This window comes from Aquarana catesbeiana, linkage group LG05 (genome assembly GCF_042186555.1).
Source record: "Aquarana catesbeiana isolate 2022-GZ linkage group LG05, ASM4218655v1, whole genome shotgun sequence".
Taxonomy (NCBI): Eukaryota; Metazoa; Chordata; class Amphibia; order Anura; family Ranidae; genus Aquarana; species Aquarana catesbeiana.
Window position 1 is genome coordinate 20,888,508 of NC_133328.1, and position 13,025 is coordinate 20,901,532.

The window sequence follows — 13,025 nt, forward strand, 5'->3', positions numbered from 1 at the left end:
GTGACGTGTCCCAGATGATTGGCAAGAGGGAGGGGGGCAGAGCTGAGCCCTTCCTGCGCCAAGGGGAAGTGATGTCAAGAGCCCAGGCGCTGAAGGAGGCAGACTACGAGGGACCCCCTAGCAACAGGCATTTAGAGGTGAGTAAAAAAAAAAAAAAATTCTCCAAATGTTTTAAAAAAAAAATTTTTATGCACATAAATGACATTTTTTTTTTTGGGGTGGAACTCCACTTTAAGGAGTATATAGGTAAGAGAGGGGTATATAGGTAAGAGGGGGTTAAGGAGTATATAGGTAAGAGAGGGGTATATAGATAAGAGGGGGTTAAGGAGTATATAGGTAACAGTGGGGTTAAGGGGTATATAGGTAAAAGAGGGGTTAAGGGGTATATAGGTACAGGAGGGGTTAAGGGGTATATAGGTAAGAGAGGGTTAAGGAGTATATAGGTAAGAGAGGGTTAAGGAGTATATAGGTAAGAGAGGGGTTAAGGGGTATATAGGTAAGAGAGGAGTTTAAGGAGTATATAGGTAAGAGAGGAGTTTAAGGAGTATATAGGTAAGAGAGGGGTTAAGGGGTATATAGGTAAGAGAGGAGCTTAAGGAGTATATAGGTAACAGTGGGGTTAAGGGGTATATAGGTGGGAAAGTGGTTAAGGAGTATATAGGTAAGAGGGGGGTTAAGGAGTATATAGGTAAGAGGGGGTATATAGGTGGGGGAGGGGTAATGTAGAGGATTGAACAATATATTGTTCTCTCTCAGTAAACTGACTTTGCTCGTCTTTTTATGTTGATAAGAAATGTCTGAAATTTAGAAGAAGAAATCATTTTCTTGTGTTTATTCTTTTTCAGGGGTTCTTTGTATCAGTATTTTACTGTTTTTTGAACGGAGAGGTAAGTGCGTCAATAATTTTGTATAACACTCGGTAACTAAATGTTGGGCTATCCGCTAATTCTTCAAACTTTTTGAAACGTCAAACTTTCTTGTGAACAGCGAGGAGCAGATAGAGTTGCTAGCACTTTACTTTACACCCTTTATTAAAGTGGTTGTAAACTCTTCCATATACCCAGTGACTGGCCTCAGGTGATACAAAGAGATGAAACCCATCCTCTTACATAAGTTGTACCTGTTTATCCGCGGTCTTCTCTTTTCTCTACAGCCATTCAAAGTGCATAATTTATACAGCCTGTCTGAGCTTTCAGAAAGCAGAGGGCAGAGAGCTGAAGTTACACTTTGCAGAGTGCAGTCAGGAGAGCTGTGAGAGCTGATTGGAGGAAAGTGGCACGCCCCCTTCACACAGCACACAGGAACAGTGCTGAGGCTTGCAATCACAGGCTGTGTGTTGGAGCTCCCTCCCCTGTCACCTTTTTAAGCTCTTGGTGTCAGGAAAACTTGTCAGGAGTGACTCATGCTGATAGCAGAGGAAGGAGGCAGCGGACAGAAATGACACAGTGCTCTGGATTAAGACAAGTACACACTATAGAGGGATGTGCTTTACACATATTTCATGTCTGAGGTTTACAACCACTTTAAGGATGGGAGAATTTTTTTGAAACCATGGTGCACTGATTGGCCTTTAAACTATGGTCAGCAGGCTAGGAAAGGCCACTAAGGGGGCTTTTGGATAAACCAGCCCCACCCCCCCCCCCACTCTAATGAAGGGGGGAAGGGGCACAGAGTAGCCATAGTGGAAGGAGTTGTACAGGAAGCAGATAACTGATTTACTAAAGATAAATAGACTGTGCACTCTGCAAGAGCAGTTGCTCCAGAGCTTAGTAAATGAGCAGAGACTCCAATCATGTGCATGGTTTTTTTTTTTTTTTTTTTTCTTTCTTGCACGTGATTGGATATTCTTTGCGAAGTGATGCTTTACCTCATTTATTAAACTGTGGCGCAACTGCGCTATCAGAGTAAATCAACCCCTATGGTGCATATTTTATTCTGAATGCTAGCTCTTTGTGCAATCAAATATTTTGATGCTATTTTTGTTCTCTTTTTCTTTTTTTGGAGTTGTTTTGAGGTCAGCAGTTCCTTTTAGCTGCTGTACTGTCTATAGCAGCTTTTCTCAAGCTTTTTACCCAAGAAGAACCTTGAAGTACATTTCAGGCCTTGGGGAACCCCTTCTAAAACCAATTTGTTGGAGATCAGTGATGAAAAAATCCCCTTTTTGCCATGGTGGTCAGAATGCCTCCCTTCTAGACAGTTAAAATGACTATTAGTGCCATGCAACTGGCATTGGCTCCAGAATTGTGTAAGCACCATGAAATGGGAGGTCAATCAGCCATAGCTCAAAGAACCCCCATGAAACTCTGGAGGAACCCCGATTGAGAAAGGTCCATAGCATACTTTTTTTTCCATTCAAGAAAAATGGGTGTTTTTTTCCAGGGAGTGGTATTTTGTGGGTATTTTGTTTTTGTTTTATGTTGCTAGGGCGTTTATTGCATGTTAAACATCTTTTTTTGCAACAAGGTTAACTTTCAAAAGTGAACTTTTGTTTCAGATGGTATTACTTTAACCACTTTTACCCCCTTCCTACCTAAGGTAATAATTGCATTAAGGTTAAAAAAACCTTCCGATTTTATAACCACTTTCATATGTCTTTTTGTTTAACCACTTCAGTACTGGGCACTTAAACCCCCTTCCTGCCCAGAGCAATTTTCAGCTTTCAATGCTGATGCACTTGAATGACAATTGTGCGGTCATACAACACTGTACCCAAATAAAATTTGTATAATTTTTTTTTGAGACAGATAGAGCTTTCTTTTGGTCGTATTTAATCATCTATTTTTTTTTTTTTTTGTTAAACAAATAAAAAACAAAAGAAAAGATTTAGAAAAGAAAAAAAAAATGTCTTCTTTTGCAAATAAGTATTTTTTCTTCTTCACTGATGGGCACTGATGAGGTTGCACTGATGGGCACTTACACTATCTCACAAAAGTGAGTACACCCCTCACATTTTTGTAAATATTTTATTCTATCTTTTCATGTGACAACACTGAAGAAATGACACTTGTCTACAATGTAAAGTAGTGAGTGTACAGCTTGTATAACAGTGTAAATTTGCTGTCCCCTCAAAATAACTCAACACACAGCCATTAATGTCTAAACCGCTGGAAACAAAAGTGAGTACACCCCTAAGTGAAAATGTCCAAATTGGGCCCAAAGTGTCAATATTTTGTGTGGCCACCATTATTTTCCCCTCCCCTCTCACTGCTCCCTTTGCTCGCTTCCTAGTAACCCTTTTTGTGTCTCACTAGACACTGTCATGCCCGGCTCTGCACTATATTTCCTTTCACTCTTCACTGTTCCGGGCCTAACTTTTTTGGGGATTGCAGACAGATGGCGCTGATCCAATCAGCTGCGCTCATTCAGTGATACAGTTATGGTGTGCACACTGCAGCAACCAATAGCAACCAGCAGACCCCAATAACATGATCTGATTGGGTGCAATAGTTCATGCACCTGGTGGGGTGTTTTCTGCTAAGGCATGAGATGTAACTGCCATGTTTTGAGGTCTATATCTCAGTGCAGCTAGTCTCCTCCGGCCTCTTTGTATCTGTGTGCATTGGCTCCCGGCTGCACATTGCTCTAAACCGGCTTCCTGATGGTAAAACCAGTAGACTGTAAAGGGGATTTACTAAAGGCGAATAGAGGACTTTGCAAAGTGCAGTTCCTCCTATCCAAAGTTGTCAGTTGCCCCCTGTACCAGCATGTGCCCGGAACTTCACTGCAGGATCACCACCATTATAATCAATTCTCTGACTTTTGTGTATTATCTGTTCTTATCAGCATCCAGCAGGGGCACTCTGCCATCATTCTGGCTGTATAGTATCCTTGCTGGTATGATGGGGTCCTGAGGGCCCTCCTGATGACAAAGAAACCAAATTAAGCGGCCCACTGGGTAAGGTGGGGGTCTGGAGTATTTCCCACAGAAGGGCCTCCTGATTTGTGTCTGGCTGAAGGTCGGGGGGTACAGAGAGCCCCCTGGGAGTAGGCTTTTTCTGCACAGCAGCTCTAGGTTGGGCCTTCTGGCTGAGATCAGAGAAGTCTCTTGTTACTAGGCTGCAGCAAGGCACCTTTTATTTTTCTTCATGTATGACACTTGCACTTATATGTGTGTTTATGTAGGATGGGGATCCTGAGGTTCCTTCCTTTCCTGCCTTCTGGGGTGTCTACTCAGGACAGCTCCTCACCCAGTACTCATTGTTGGGCTTTGGCAGATAATGAGAAGAGGGGCCTGCCAGGCCATTTGGATAGATGGACTTTAGTGTGCTCTCTCTTGTCAGGAGTCTTGCCCCCCTGGGGGGTATGGTGGTTCTTCTTTAGGGGGGCCCCATATGACACACACTAAGAGCACTATGAGCCCCAAATACAATCGCTGTCCAAAGCTTGTAGATTTCACCTCATAACATCTCCTAAATTCTCACATTTTAAGGAATGAACCCACCAAGCTCCTCATTACCTCCCTTCTTATCTCTCGCCGCCTCATGGGCCAACCTCTGCACTCTTCCATGCATGTTGACACTAAGACTCTAAGCAGCACTGCCGGGTATGTAGCTCTTAGCTGTGTGGATATGCTGCAGGCCGGTCAGTTTGCATATCGGCTGATTTAAGATGAAAAGACTTCCTTGAATCTCTCAGGGGTCAGGAAGCTGAGAAGATGGAAGAGTTCCTCCAAGTTATTCTGCAGCGCAGTCCCTGTCAGCAGCAATTTGTAGCGGATTTTTTATTCATTAAAATCCTAAAGATCTGGGAAAACATCATTATGTGGTTATTATATATTATATATCCCACACCCACATAACTGTCCCTGAGCCACCCCCATCAAATCATTCTTTGCAGCTATTACCTTTTGTACCACCACCCCCTCCCTTTAGAATATAAGCTCTACGTAGCTATTGTATTGAACTGTACTGTAATTGTGTTGTCCCCCTTATACATTGTAAAGCGCTGCATAAACTGTTGGCGCTATAAAAATCTCGTATAATAATAATAATTTTCCAGCACTGCCTTAACCCTCTTGGGCATGGAGTTCACCAGAGCTTCACAGGTTGCTGTTGGAGTCCTCTTCCACTCCTCCATGACGACATCACAGAGCTGGTGGATGTTAGAGACCTTGTGCTCCTCCACCTTCCGTTTGAGGATGCCCCACAAATGTTCAATAGGGTTTAGGTCTGGAGACACGGCAACGCTGCACGTGGACACTGAACAATGCTGCAGGTGGGCACTGATTAGACTGCATATCAGGCTGCAGATGGGCACTTATCAGGCTGCATTGATGCTCACTGACCATTATTTTGCTTCAAAGTGGTTTATTTTTAAAAAAAGTTTTTTTCCCTGAAACTTCCCTCTTACATTGGGGTGCGGGTTATACGCCGGCGCGTGTTATACACCGATAAATACGGTGTGTCTTTTTTTTTGTTGTTGTTAACTTTTCTTAAAGTGATTGTAAAGTCTCGGTTTTGTTTTGTTTGTTTGTTTGTTTAAAAATAACAAACGTGTTATGTCCCGTACACACGGTCGGATTTTCCGATGGAAAATGTGTGATAGGACCTTGTTGTCAGAAATTCCGACCGTGTGTAGGCTCCATCACACATTTTCCATCGGAATTTCCGACACACAAAGTTTGAGAGCAGGCTATAAAATTTTCCGACAACAAAATCTGTAGTCAGAAATTCCGATTGTGTGTACACAAATCCGACACACAATGTCCCACGCATGCTCAGAATAAATTAAGAGATGAAAGCTATTGGCTACTGCCCTGTTTATAGTCCCGACGTACGTGTTTTACGTCACCACGTTCAGAACGATTAGATTTTCCGACAACTTTGTGTGACCGTGTGTACACAAGACAAGTTTGAGCCAACATCCGTCGGAAAAAATCCTAGGATTTTGTTGTCGGAATGTCCGACCAATGTCCGATCATGTGTACAGGGCATAATACTTACCTTCTCTGTGCAGTAGTTTTACACAGAGCAGCCCAGATCCTCCTCTTCACGGGTCCCCTTCTGGTGCTCCTGGCCCCTCCCTCATGCTGAGTGCCCCCACAGCAAGCAGCTTGCTATGGGGGGCACCTGAGCCAAGCCACTGCTCTGAGCCCGGCCCCACCCTCTCTCTCTCTCTCCTCATTGGCTCATTTGCTTTCGATTGACAGCAGCACGAGCCAATGGCACCCGCTGCTATCTTAGCCAATGAGAAGGGAGAGTACCAGATAGCCGAGTCTCTCGTGCAACATAGCTGGATCGAGGTGGGGCTCAGGTAAGTATTAGAGGGGCTGAGGGGGCTGAGGGGGGCTGCTGCACACTATGCATGAATATAAAAAAAACTTCTGGCTTTAGAACCACTTTAACTTTTTTGTTTTCCAAACCACAACTGGTACACAAAATAGCGCCCATCCGTGCTCCTCAGTGGCAACCACTAATGATATCCCCGACTCGCTCCAAGCTGGCGAATTGCCGGAGAAGCAGATGTTTAATGTTTTATTGATTGGCGCTCGGAGAATTTATTTCATTTTGCGGCTCGGTTGGACTTTTCAGAAACTCGTTTCCTCAACCGAAAAATTATTAATTGAGTTGACACCTGGATAAGAGAGACCCAAAAAACAAGCCCTGCTTTAATCTATAATACATCAGCCTGGAGACAAGGGTTACATTTTTCTCTTTGTTCTAGTCAGTACTCCGCTTTAAGAATGCAGAATCTGAACATTTAACACATAAGTATTAAAAAAAAAAAAAGTATTTTTTATTTCGGTGTCGATTATCATTTTGTTACATTAAAAATCGTTGATCTTATTGAAAAGCTAAGTATTGATTTAAAATTAGGAAAATTGTTTTTTCAGCTTGAATGTGGTGGCTGCATTAGTTTGCAGGATTATTTTTTTTTGTGTATTTTCACCTGGTGATCCTGCCAGTAAACACACTTCCTGTCCTAGGGGGGGGTTGACAAAAGTTATATTCACTAAACTTTTTCCAGACTGCCTGATAACGGCTGCATTTGGCAGCTCAGAGAAAATAAGCTTAACCTCCGTACCCCTTCCTCCTGAAATATGAATGGCAATATTCTGATTTAATTACAGAATCCTAATTCATTAGCACCTTCCATTTATTATTAATATCAGAGGATTATTAACCGTGGCCGCCTTGAGCTAATTTGCTAAAAAAAAAAAAAAAACAGCTAAGATTGGAAGCTGCAGTCAGTCGGGAGAGGTAGTCGGGTCTGGAATGGCTTTTGGTTACTTTTAACATTTAAGTTATTCATTTAAAATATTAATTTCACAGCTAAGGGCCCAAAGTGACATTTATATGATACGATTCATTCTCAAAAAGGAATCAACTCATACATAAGGCCACAAAAGGATACAAAAGATAGGAACAAATAATGCTCTCTGTATAAGTGTTGCCTTTTATTGATAGAAAGAATCGAACTCACATAAAATATTATATTACAATCAGCAGGTTAACATTACTAAAGCAGAGCAGCTCACTGCTTCTTACAGAATACAGCTGACAACTCAGTTAATGAAGTTTTGGGGAAAAATCCTGGACAGCCGCGCTCAAAATTATTTTCACCTTTATTGAATAAAAATCATCAAAAATACATGCCACAGCAGAACGTGCAGGGAAGCTGACGCGTTTCACACTACAAACAGTGCTTAATCACTATGATTAAGCACTGTTTGAAGAGCTGCCCATCAATGCCCATCAGTGCCACCCATCAAAGCCGATCAGTAGGCATCTCCTTGCAGGGTACATGGATATATGTAATCGGGGCACTGATCATCAGTGCCCTGATTAGAATAAAGTGCCACAAGTGCCAGCAATCCGTGCCCACCAGTGCCAGCAATCAGTGCCCACCAGTGCCACCAATCAGTGCTCATTAGTGATGCTAGTCAGCGCTGGCTATCAGTGCCGCCCATCATTGCTGCCTATCAGTGCCCACCAGTGCCACCCATCAGTGCCGCCTATCAGTGCTCATCAGTGCCCATAAGTGCGGCATATTAGTGCCTCCTCATCAGTGCCACCTCATCAGTGCCCATAAGTGCCGCCTCATCAGTGCCCATAGGTTCCACCTCATCAGTGTCCATAAGTGCCACCTCATCTGTGCCCATCAGTGCAGCCTATCAGTGCCCATCAGTGAAGGAGAAAAATTACTTATTTACAAAATTTACTGACAGACTAAGAAAACTTTTTTTTTTTCTCAAAATTTTTGGTATGTTTTTTTTTTTTGTAAAAAATAAAAAACCCAGCAGTGATTAAATACCAATGTGAAGAAAATGATAAAAATTTCACATGGTTACAGTGTTGCATGACCGCGCAATGGTCATTCAAAGTGTGGCAGAGCTGAAAGCTGAAAATTGGCCTGGGCAGGAAGGGGGTGAAAAGGCCCGGTAGGAAAGTGGTTTCAGAAACTTTTTTTTTTCAATTTGGAAAAAAAATTCAAAATTATGTACATGAAAGCTAACTGTTGTAAGCCTTTTCCAACTCTTCCAACTGGCACATTTGCTGGACAGCTTGCCTTGCTACAAGACTTGGAAAAAAAAAAAAAAGCTGCTGTGTAATGCCAGCAACAGTCTGCATCATATAAGTCATTTTTTTTATTTTGGCACTTTATTGGCAGATTGGTACCTAGAGGCTTTATAAGCAGGCACGACTGTTGTGATTCAACCCATAAAATACCTGGAAAAATATCTATGTATCTTTTTTTTGTCAGTAGACGTCTTAGTTTTAGTCTTGATAAAACGAATGAATAAAATATTGCGTTTTTTGCGTTCTCAGGTCCGATCGGCTGCCAGGAAGCGATGGCACCGCTGGCAGGATCACCATTCTCTCCGCGTTCGCGTGGCCCGCGCCATGTCTATACCAACATCTCCCACGCGGATCAGCTTTCACAGCATAAAGCAAACGGCGGCTGTTTGAACATCGCGGACCTCTGGAGCTTTTGCGACTTTTTTTTTATTTCCTAGATTCTCACTGTGACGTGTCAGTGAACATATCCTACCTTGGTCCCTGGAGCTTCACGGCAGGGGCATGCTCAGAACAAAAAAAACAAAAAAAAAAGATCCACGGAGTTCTCGTGATGTTGGATTCAGTATTGTAAGCAAAACAATGGAGACATCTCGTTTTGGAAGAGCTACGCAATTGTATTTAGCGGACAGAGAGTTTAGACAGAATCTTTTTCAACTCACGTCTCAGAAGAAAAGGCTGAAGATGGTTTTAAAATGGACCTTGCGCAAAAAAAAAAAAAAAACATAAATGGTAATTAAGAGAAAAAATACCTTTCCCAACAGTGTGATGTACTTTGCTTTCCTAGCTGTGTAAAGTGAATGTGTTTTAAAGAAATGACCCATGTTGGGCCTTGAAGAGCAAAGCCTGGCCTCAACCAATTGCTTGCTGCTGATGGCAGATCTGGACAAAACCAATGCGGATTTCAAGATCTTAGAGTTTCTGCACTGCTGGTCTCGTAAAAAATGTGGCGCCAGCAGTCAAGCTACACCAGGGCTAAGCTCAAGTCAATCTAAAGTAATATGTCATATCCAGAATACACTCATCCACGAGATCGTTAAAGATATATCTAGACCAGTTGGTAGCACTAAAGACTCTGGTCTATAATTATGATATGCTGAAACTTGGCATTTAAAGCCCCAATCTTCCCCCAGAGATCCTTCTGTATTTTATGCTCTCTTTTTGTATACTTAAACTTTACCAGATGTCTTTAGGCAGGTTAAGTAATGCGTAGTGTCCTATTTCTTCTCCAGTGGTGGGTGGTCCTCAATGATGCAGAGATCGGCACTAATGTGCACCACTCTCTCCATCATCGTATAAAAGTGTCATGACATCCATTTGGGGGAGGGGACCAATGATGTCCTACACCAGTGATGGCGAACCTTGCCACCCCAGATGTTTTGTAACAACATTTCCCATGATGCTCATGCCCTCTGCAGTGTCGTTGAGCACCATGGGAAATGTAGTTCCAAAACATCTGGGGTGCCCAGGTTCGCCATCTCTGTCCTACACTCACATGCAGGGTGCATGACATGCATTGTCCTCTTCCTCTTGAGTCCTCAATGATGCAGAGATTGGCACTGATGTGGTGATGTGAAGACCACTCTCTCCACGATGGTAAATAAGTTTAGGGGGCTGTCATGACATCCATTTGGGTGAGGGGGGTCAATGTTGTCCTACGCTCACAGACAGGTTGCATGACATGCATTGTCCTTTTCCTCTTTGGGTCTTCTCCAGTGGTGGGTGATCCTCAATGATGTAGAGATTAGCACTGATGTGATGACCACTCTCTCCATCATTGCATATATGTTTAGGGGGCTATCATGACATCCATTTGGGGGGGGAACCAATGATGTCCTACACTCACAGACAGGTTGCGTGACATGCATTGTCCTTTTCCTCTTTGGGTCTTCTCCAGTGGTGGGTGATCCTCAATGACGTAGAGATCGGCACTGATGTGGTGATGTGATGACCACTACTCTCCATCATTGCATATATGTTTAGGGGGCTGACATGATATCCATTTGGGGGGGAACCAATGATGTCCTACACTCACAGGCAGGTTGCATGATATGCATTGTCCTCTTCCTGTTTGGGTCTTCTCTGGTAGTGGGTGGTTCTCAATAATGCAGAGATCGGCATTAAGGTGGCGATGTGCAGACCACTCTCTCCAACATTGTATATAAGTGTAGGGGCCTGTCATGACCTCCAGTTGGTGGGGGGAGACCAATGACTTCCCACGTTCACAGGCAGGTTACATGACTTGCATTTTTCTCTTCCTCTTTGGATCCTCTCCAGCAGTAGGCAGTTCTTAGGTTCTTAGGCACAAAGTCCTCAATGATGCAGTGATCGGTACTGATGTAGTGATGTGAGGATCATTCTCTCCCTCATCGCATATAAGTACAGGGGACTGTCTTGGCGCTCATTTAAGGGGGTTTCATGATGGACTACAAGCACAGGCAGGTTAGGTGATCCGCAGGGTCCTCTTCCTCTTTGGGTCTTCCCCACCGGTCGGCAGTCCTCAATGATGCAGAGATCGGCACTGATGTAGTGATGTGAGCACCATTCTCTCCATCATTGTAATGGTATCTGCTGTGACACCTGCTTAAGGGTGTCCCGTAGCACCCCACACTCATTGGCAGGTTAGGTGTTACACAGTGTCTTCTTCCTCTTTGGATCCTCCCCAGTGGTAGGTGGCCTTTAATGATGCAGAGATTGGCAGTAATATGGAGACCATTCCTTCCATCATTGTATGTAAGTACAGGGGGTTCTTGTGATGCCTGGTTGGGGGAGGGCGGGGGTCCCATGTTGCCCCACACTCACAGGCAGAGTAGGTGACCTCTTCCTCTTTTTGTCTTCTCCAGTGGTGGGTGGTCCTGCAGAGATCGGCGCTGATATGGTGATGTGAAGACAACTCTCTCCATCATTGTATATAAATGTAGAAGACTGTCATGACATCCGTTTGGGGGGGGGGACCAATGACATCCCATGCTCACAGGCAGGTTTCATGAGATGCATTGTCCTCCTCCTCTATGGATCTTCTCCAGCAGTAGGCAGTTCTCAATGATGCAGAGATTGGTGCTGATGTGGTGATGTGAGGACCATTCTCTCCGGCATTGTATGTAAGTACAGGGTGCTGTCATGACGCCCATTTGGGGGGGGGGGGTCCCATGATGACCTGCACTCAAAGGCATGTTACATGAAGCACAGTCTCTTCACCAGTGGTGGGTGGTCCTCAGTGATGCAAAGATCGGCACTGATGTGATATCAGGACCATTCTCTGCATCAATGTATATGAGTACAGGGAGCTGTATTTAGGGAGTGGTCCCGTGACGCCCTACACTAACAGGATATCCTCAAGTCTTGAGCTGTGTCATTCAACTCTGAAGACTGAGGACCAGGGGAGTTGCTAGGGGGTGGCTTTTGGGGCTATAGCCCCGAGTCTCAGGCCCATAGCCCCGAGTCTCTGCAGGGGTCCCCAAGGGGAGGGGAGGCTCTCTGGGGACCCTGATGTAAGTGGGGGGCTCTCTGGGGACCCTGATGAAAGGGGGATGCTCTCTGGGGACCCTGATTTTAAGGGGGGCTCTCTGGGGACCCTGATTTTAAGGGGGGCTCTCTGGGGACCCTGATTTAAGGGGGAGGCTCTCTGAGGACTCTAATGTAAGGGGGGCTCTCTGGGGACCCTAATGCAAGGGGGGCTCTCTGGGGACCCTGATGTAAAGGGGGCTCTCTGCTGTAAGTGGGGGCTCTCTGGGGACCCTGATGTAAGGGTGGCTCTCTGGGGACTCTGATGTAAGTGGGGGGCTCTCTGGGGTCCCTGATGTAAGGGGGGGCTCTCTGGGGACCCTGATGTAAGTGGGGGGCTCTCTGGGGACCCTGATGTAAGTGGGGGGCTCTCTGGGGATATATACACACACGTATATTACTGTATATACATGTGTATACCCGCCCAAGCGCACAAATTTCTTTACTATTCTGCTATGGGCTCTAGCCCCAAATCTTTTGTAGACCTAGCAACGCCCCTGCTGAGGACATCTAGTGGTGAAAATGAATTACTGTGGGGGCAGTGCTAGAGAGGAGGTGAGTTTTGCAACCAGAGCTATGTTTTGTTTTTAAATTTTCTTTGGGTACCAAAAGAAAAAAAGACTTGCCAGACCTGGGTATGTTTTAAGTGGTCATAATGCAAGATCTGTTTTAAAGGAAATTTGTTTGTAGCGGGATGAGATCTTTTGCAGAAATGGCAAATGTCCCTTTTTCAGAACGATGGATGGCGGCTAGTGGTACAGAATAAAGGTCGCAAGATCGTTTAATTTTAAATAGTTTTAAAAGCAAAAAAAAAATTCTACATAAAAATATTTTATAGGAAAAATACAATTTACAATAATGCTGAACATTTAGAAAAAGCGATTGAAAGGAGGTCCTGTTGTAACTTGTTTCAGAATTAAGGTGCCCTTGTGAGGTGTGTTGGGTAAGACTTTACCCCCAAAAACATACTGATACATATAGTATATACTTCACAGTACATATTTC

At 44.1% G+C, this 13,025-nt stretch overlaps 1 protein-coding gene across 1 annotated transcript in view; it reads left to right on the plus strand.

Moving 5' to 3' along the window:
- CRHR2 (corticotropin releasing hormone receptor 2) overlaps nt 1-12,322 on the plus strand; it is a 220,118-nt gene extending 207,796 nt beyond the window's left edge. The window contains exons 11-12 of the mRNA XM_073629504.1: nt 846-887; nt 8,769-12,322. Of these exons, the coding sequence (XP_073485605.1) occupies nt 846-887; nt 8,769-8,909 (183 nt within the window). The 3' untranslated portion in view covers nt 8,910-12,322. The remainder of the gene's footprint in view (nt 1-845; nt 888-8,768) is intronic.
- The last annotated feature ends 703 nt before the right edge of the window (nt 12,323-13,025 follow it).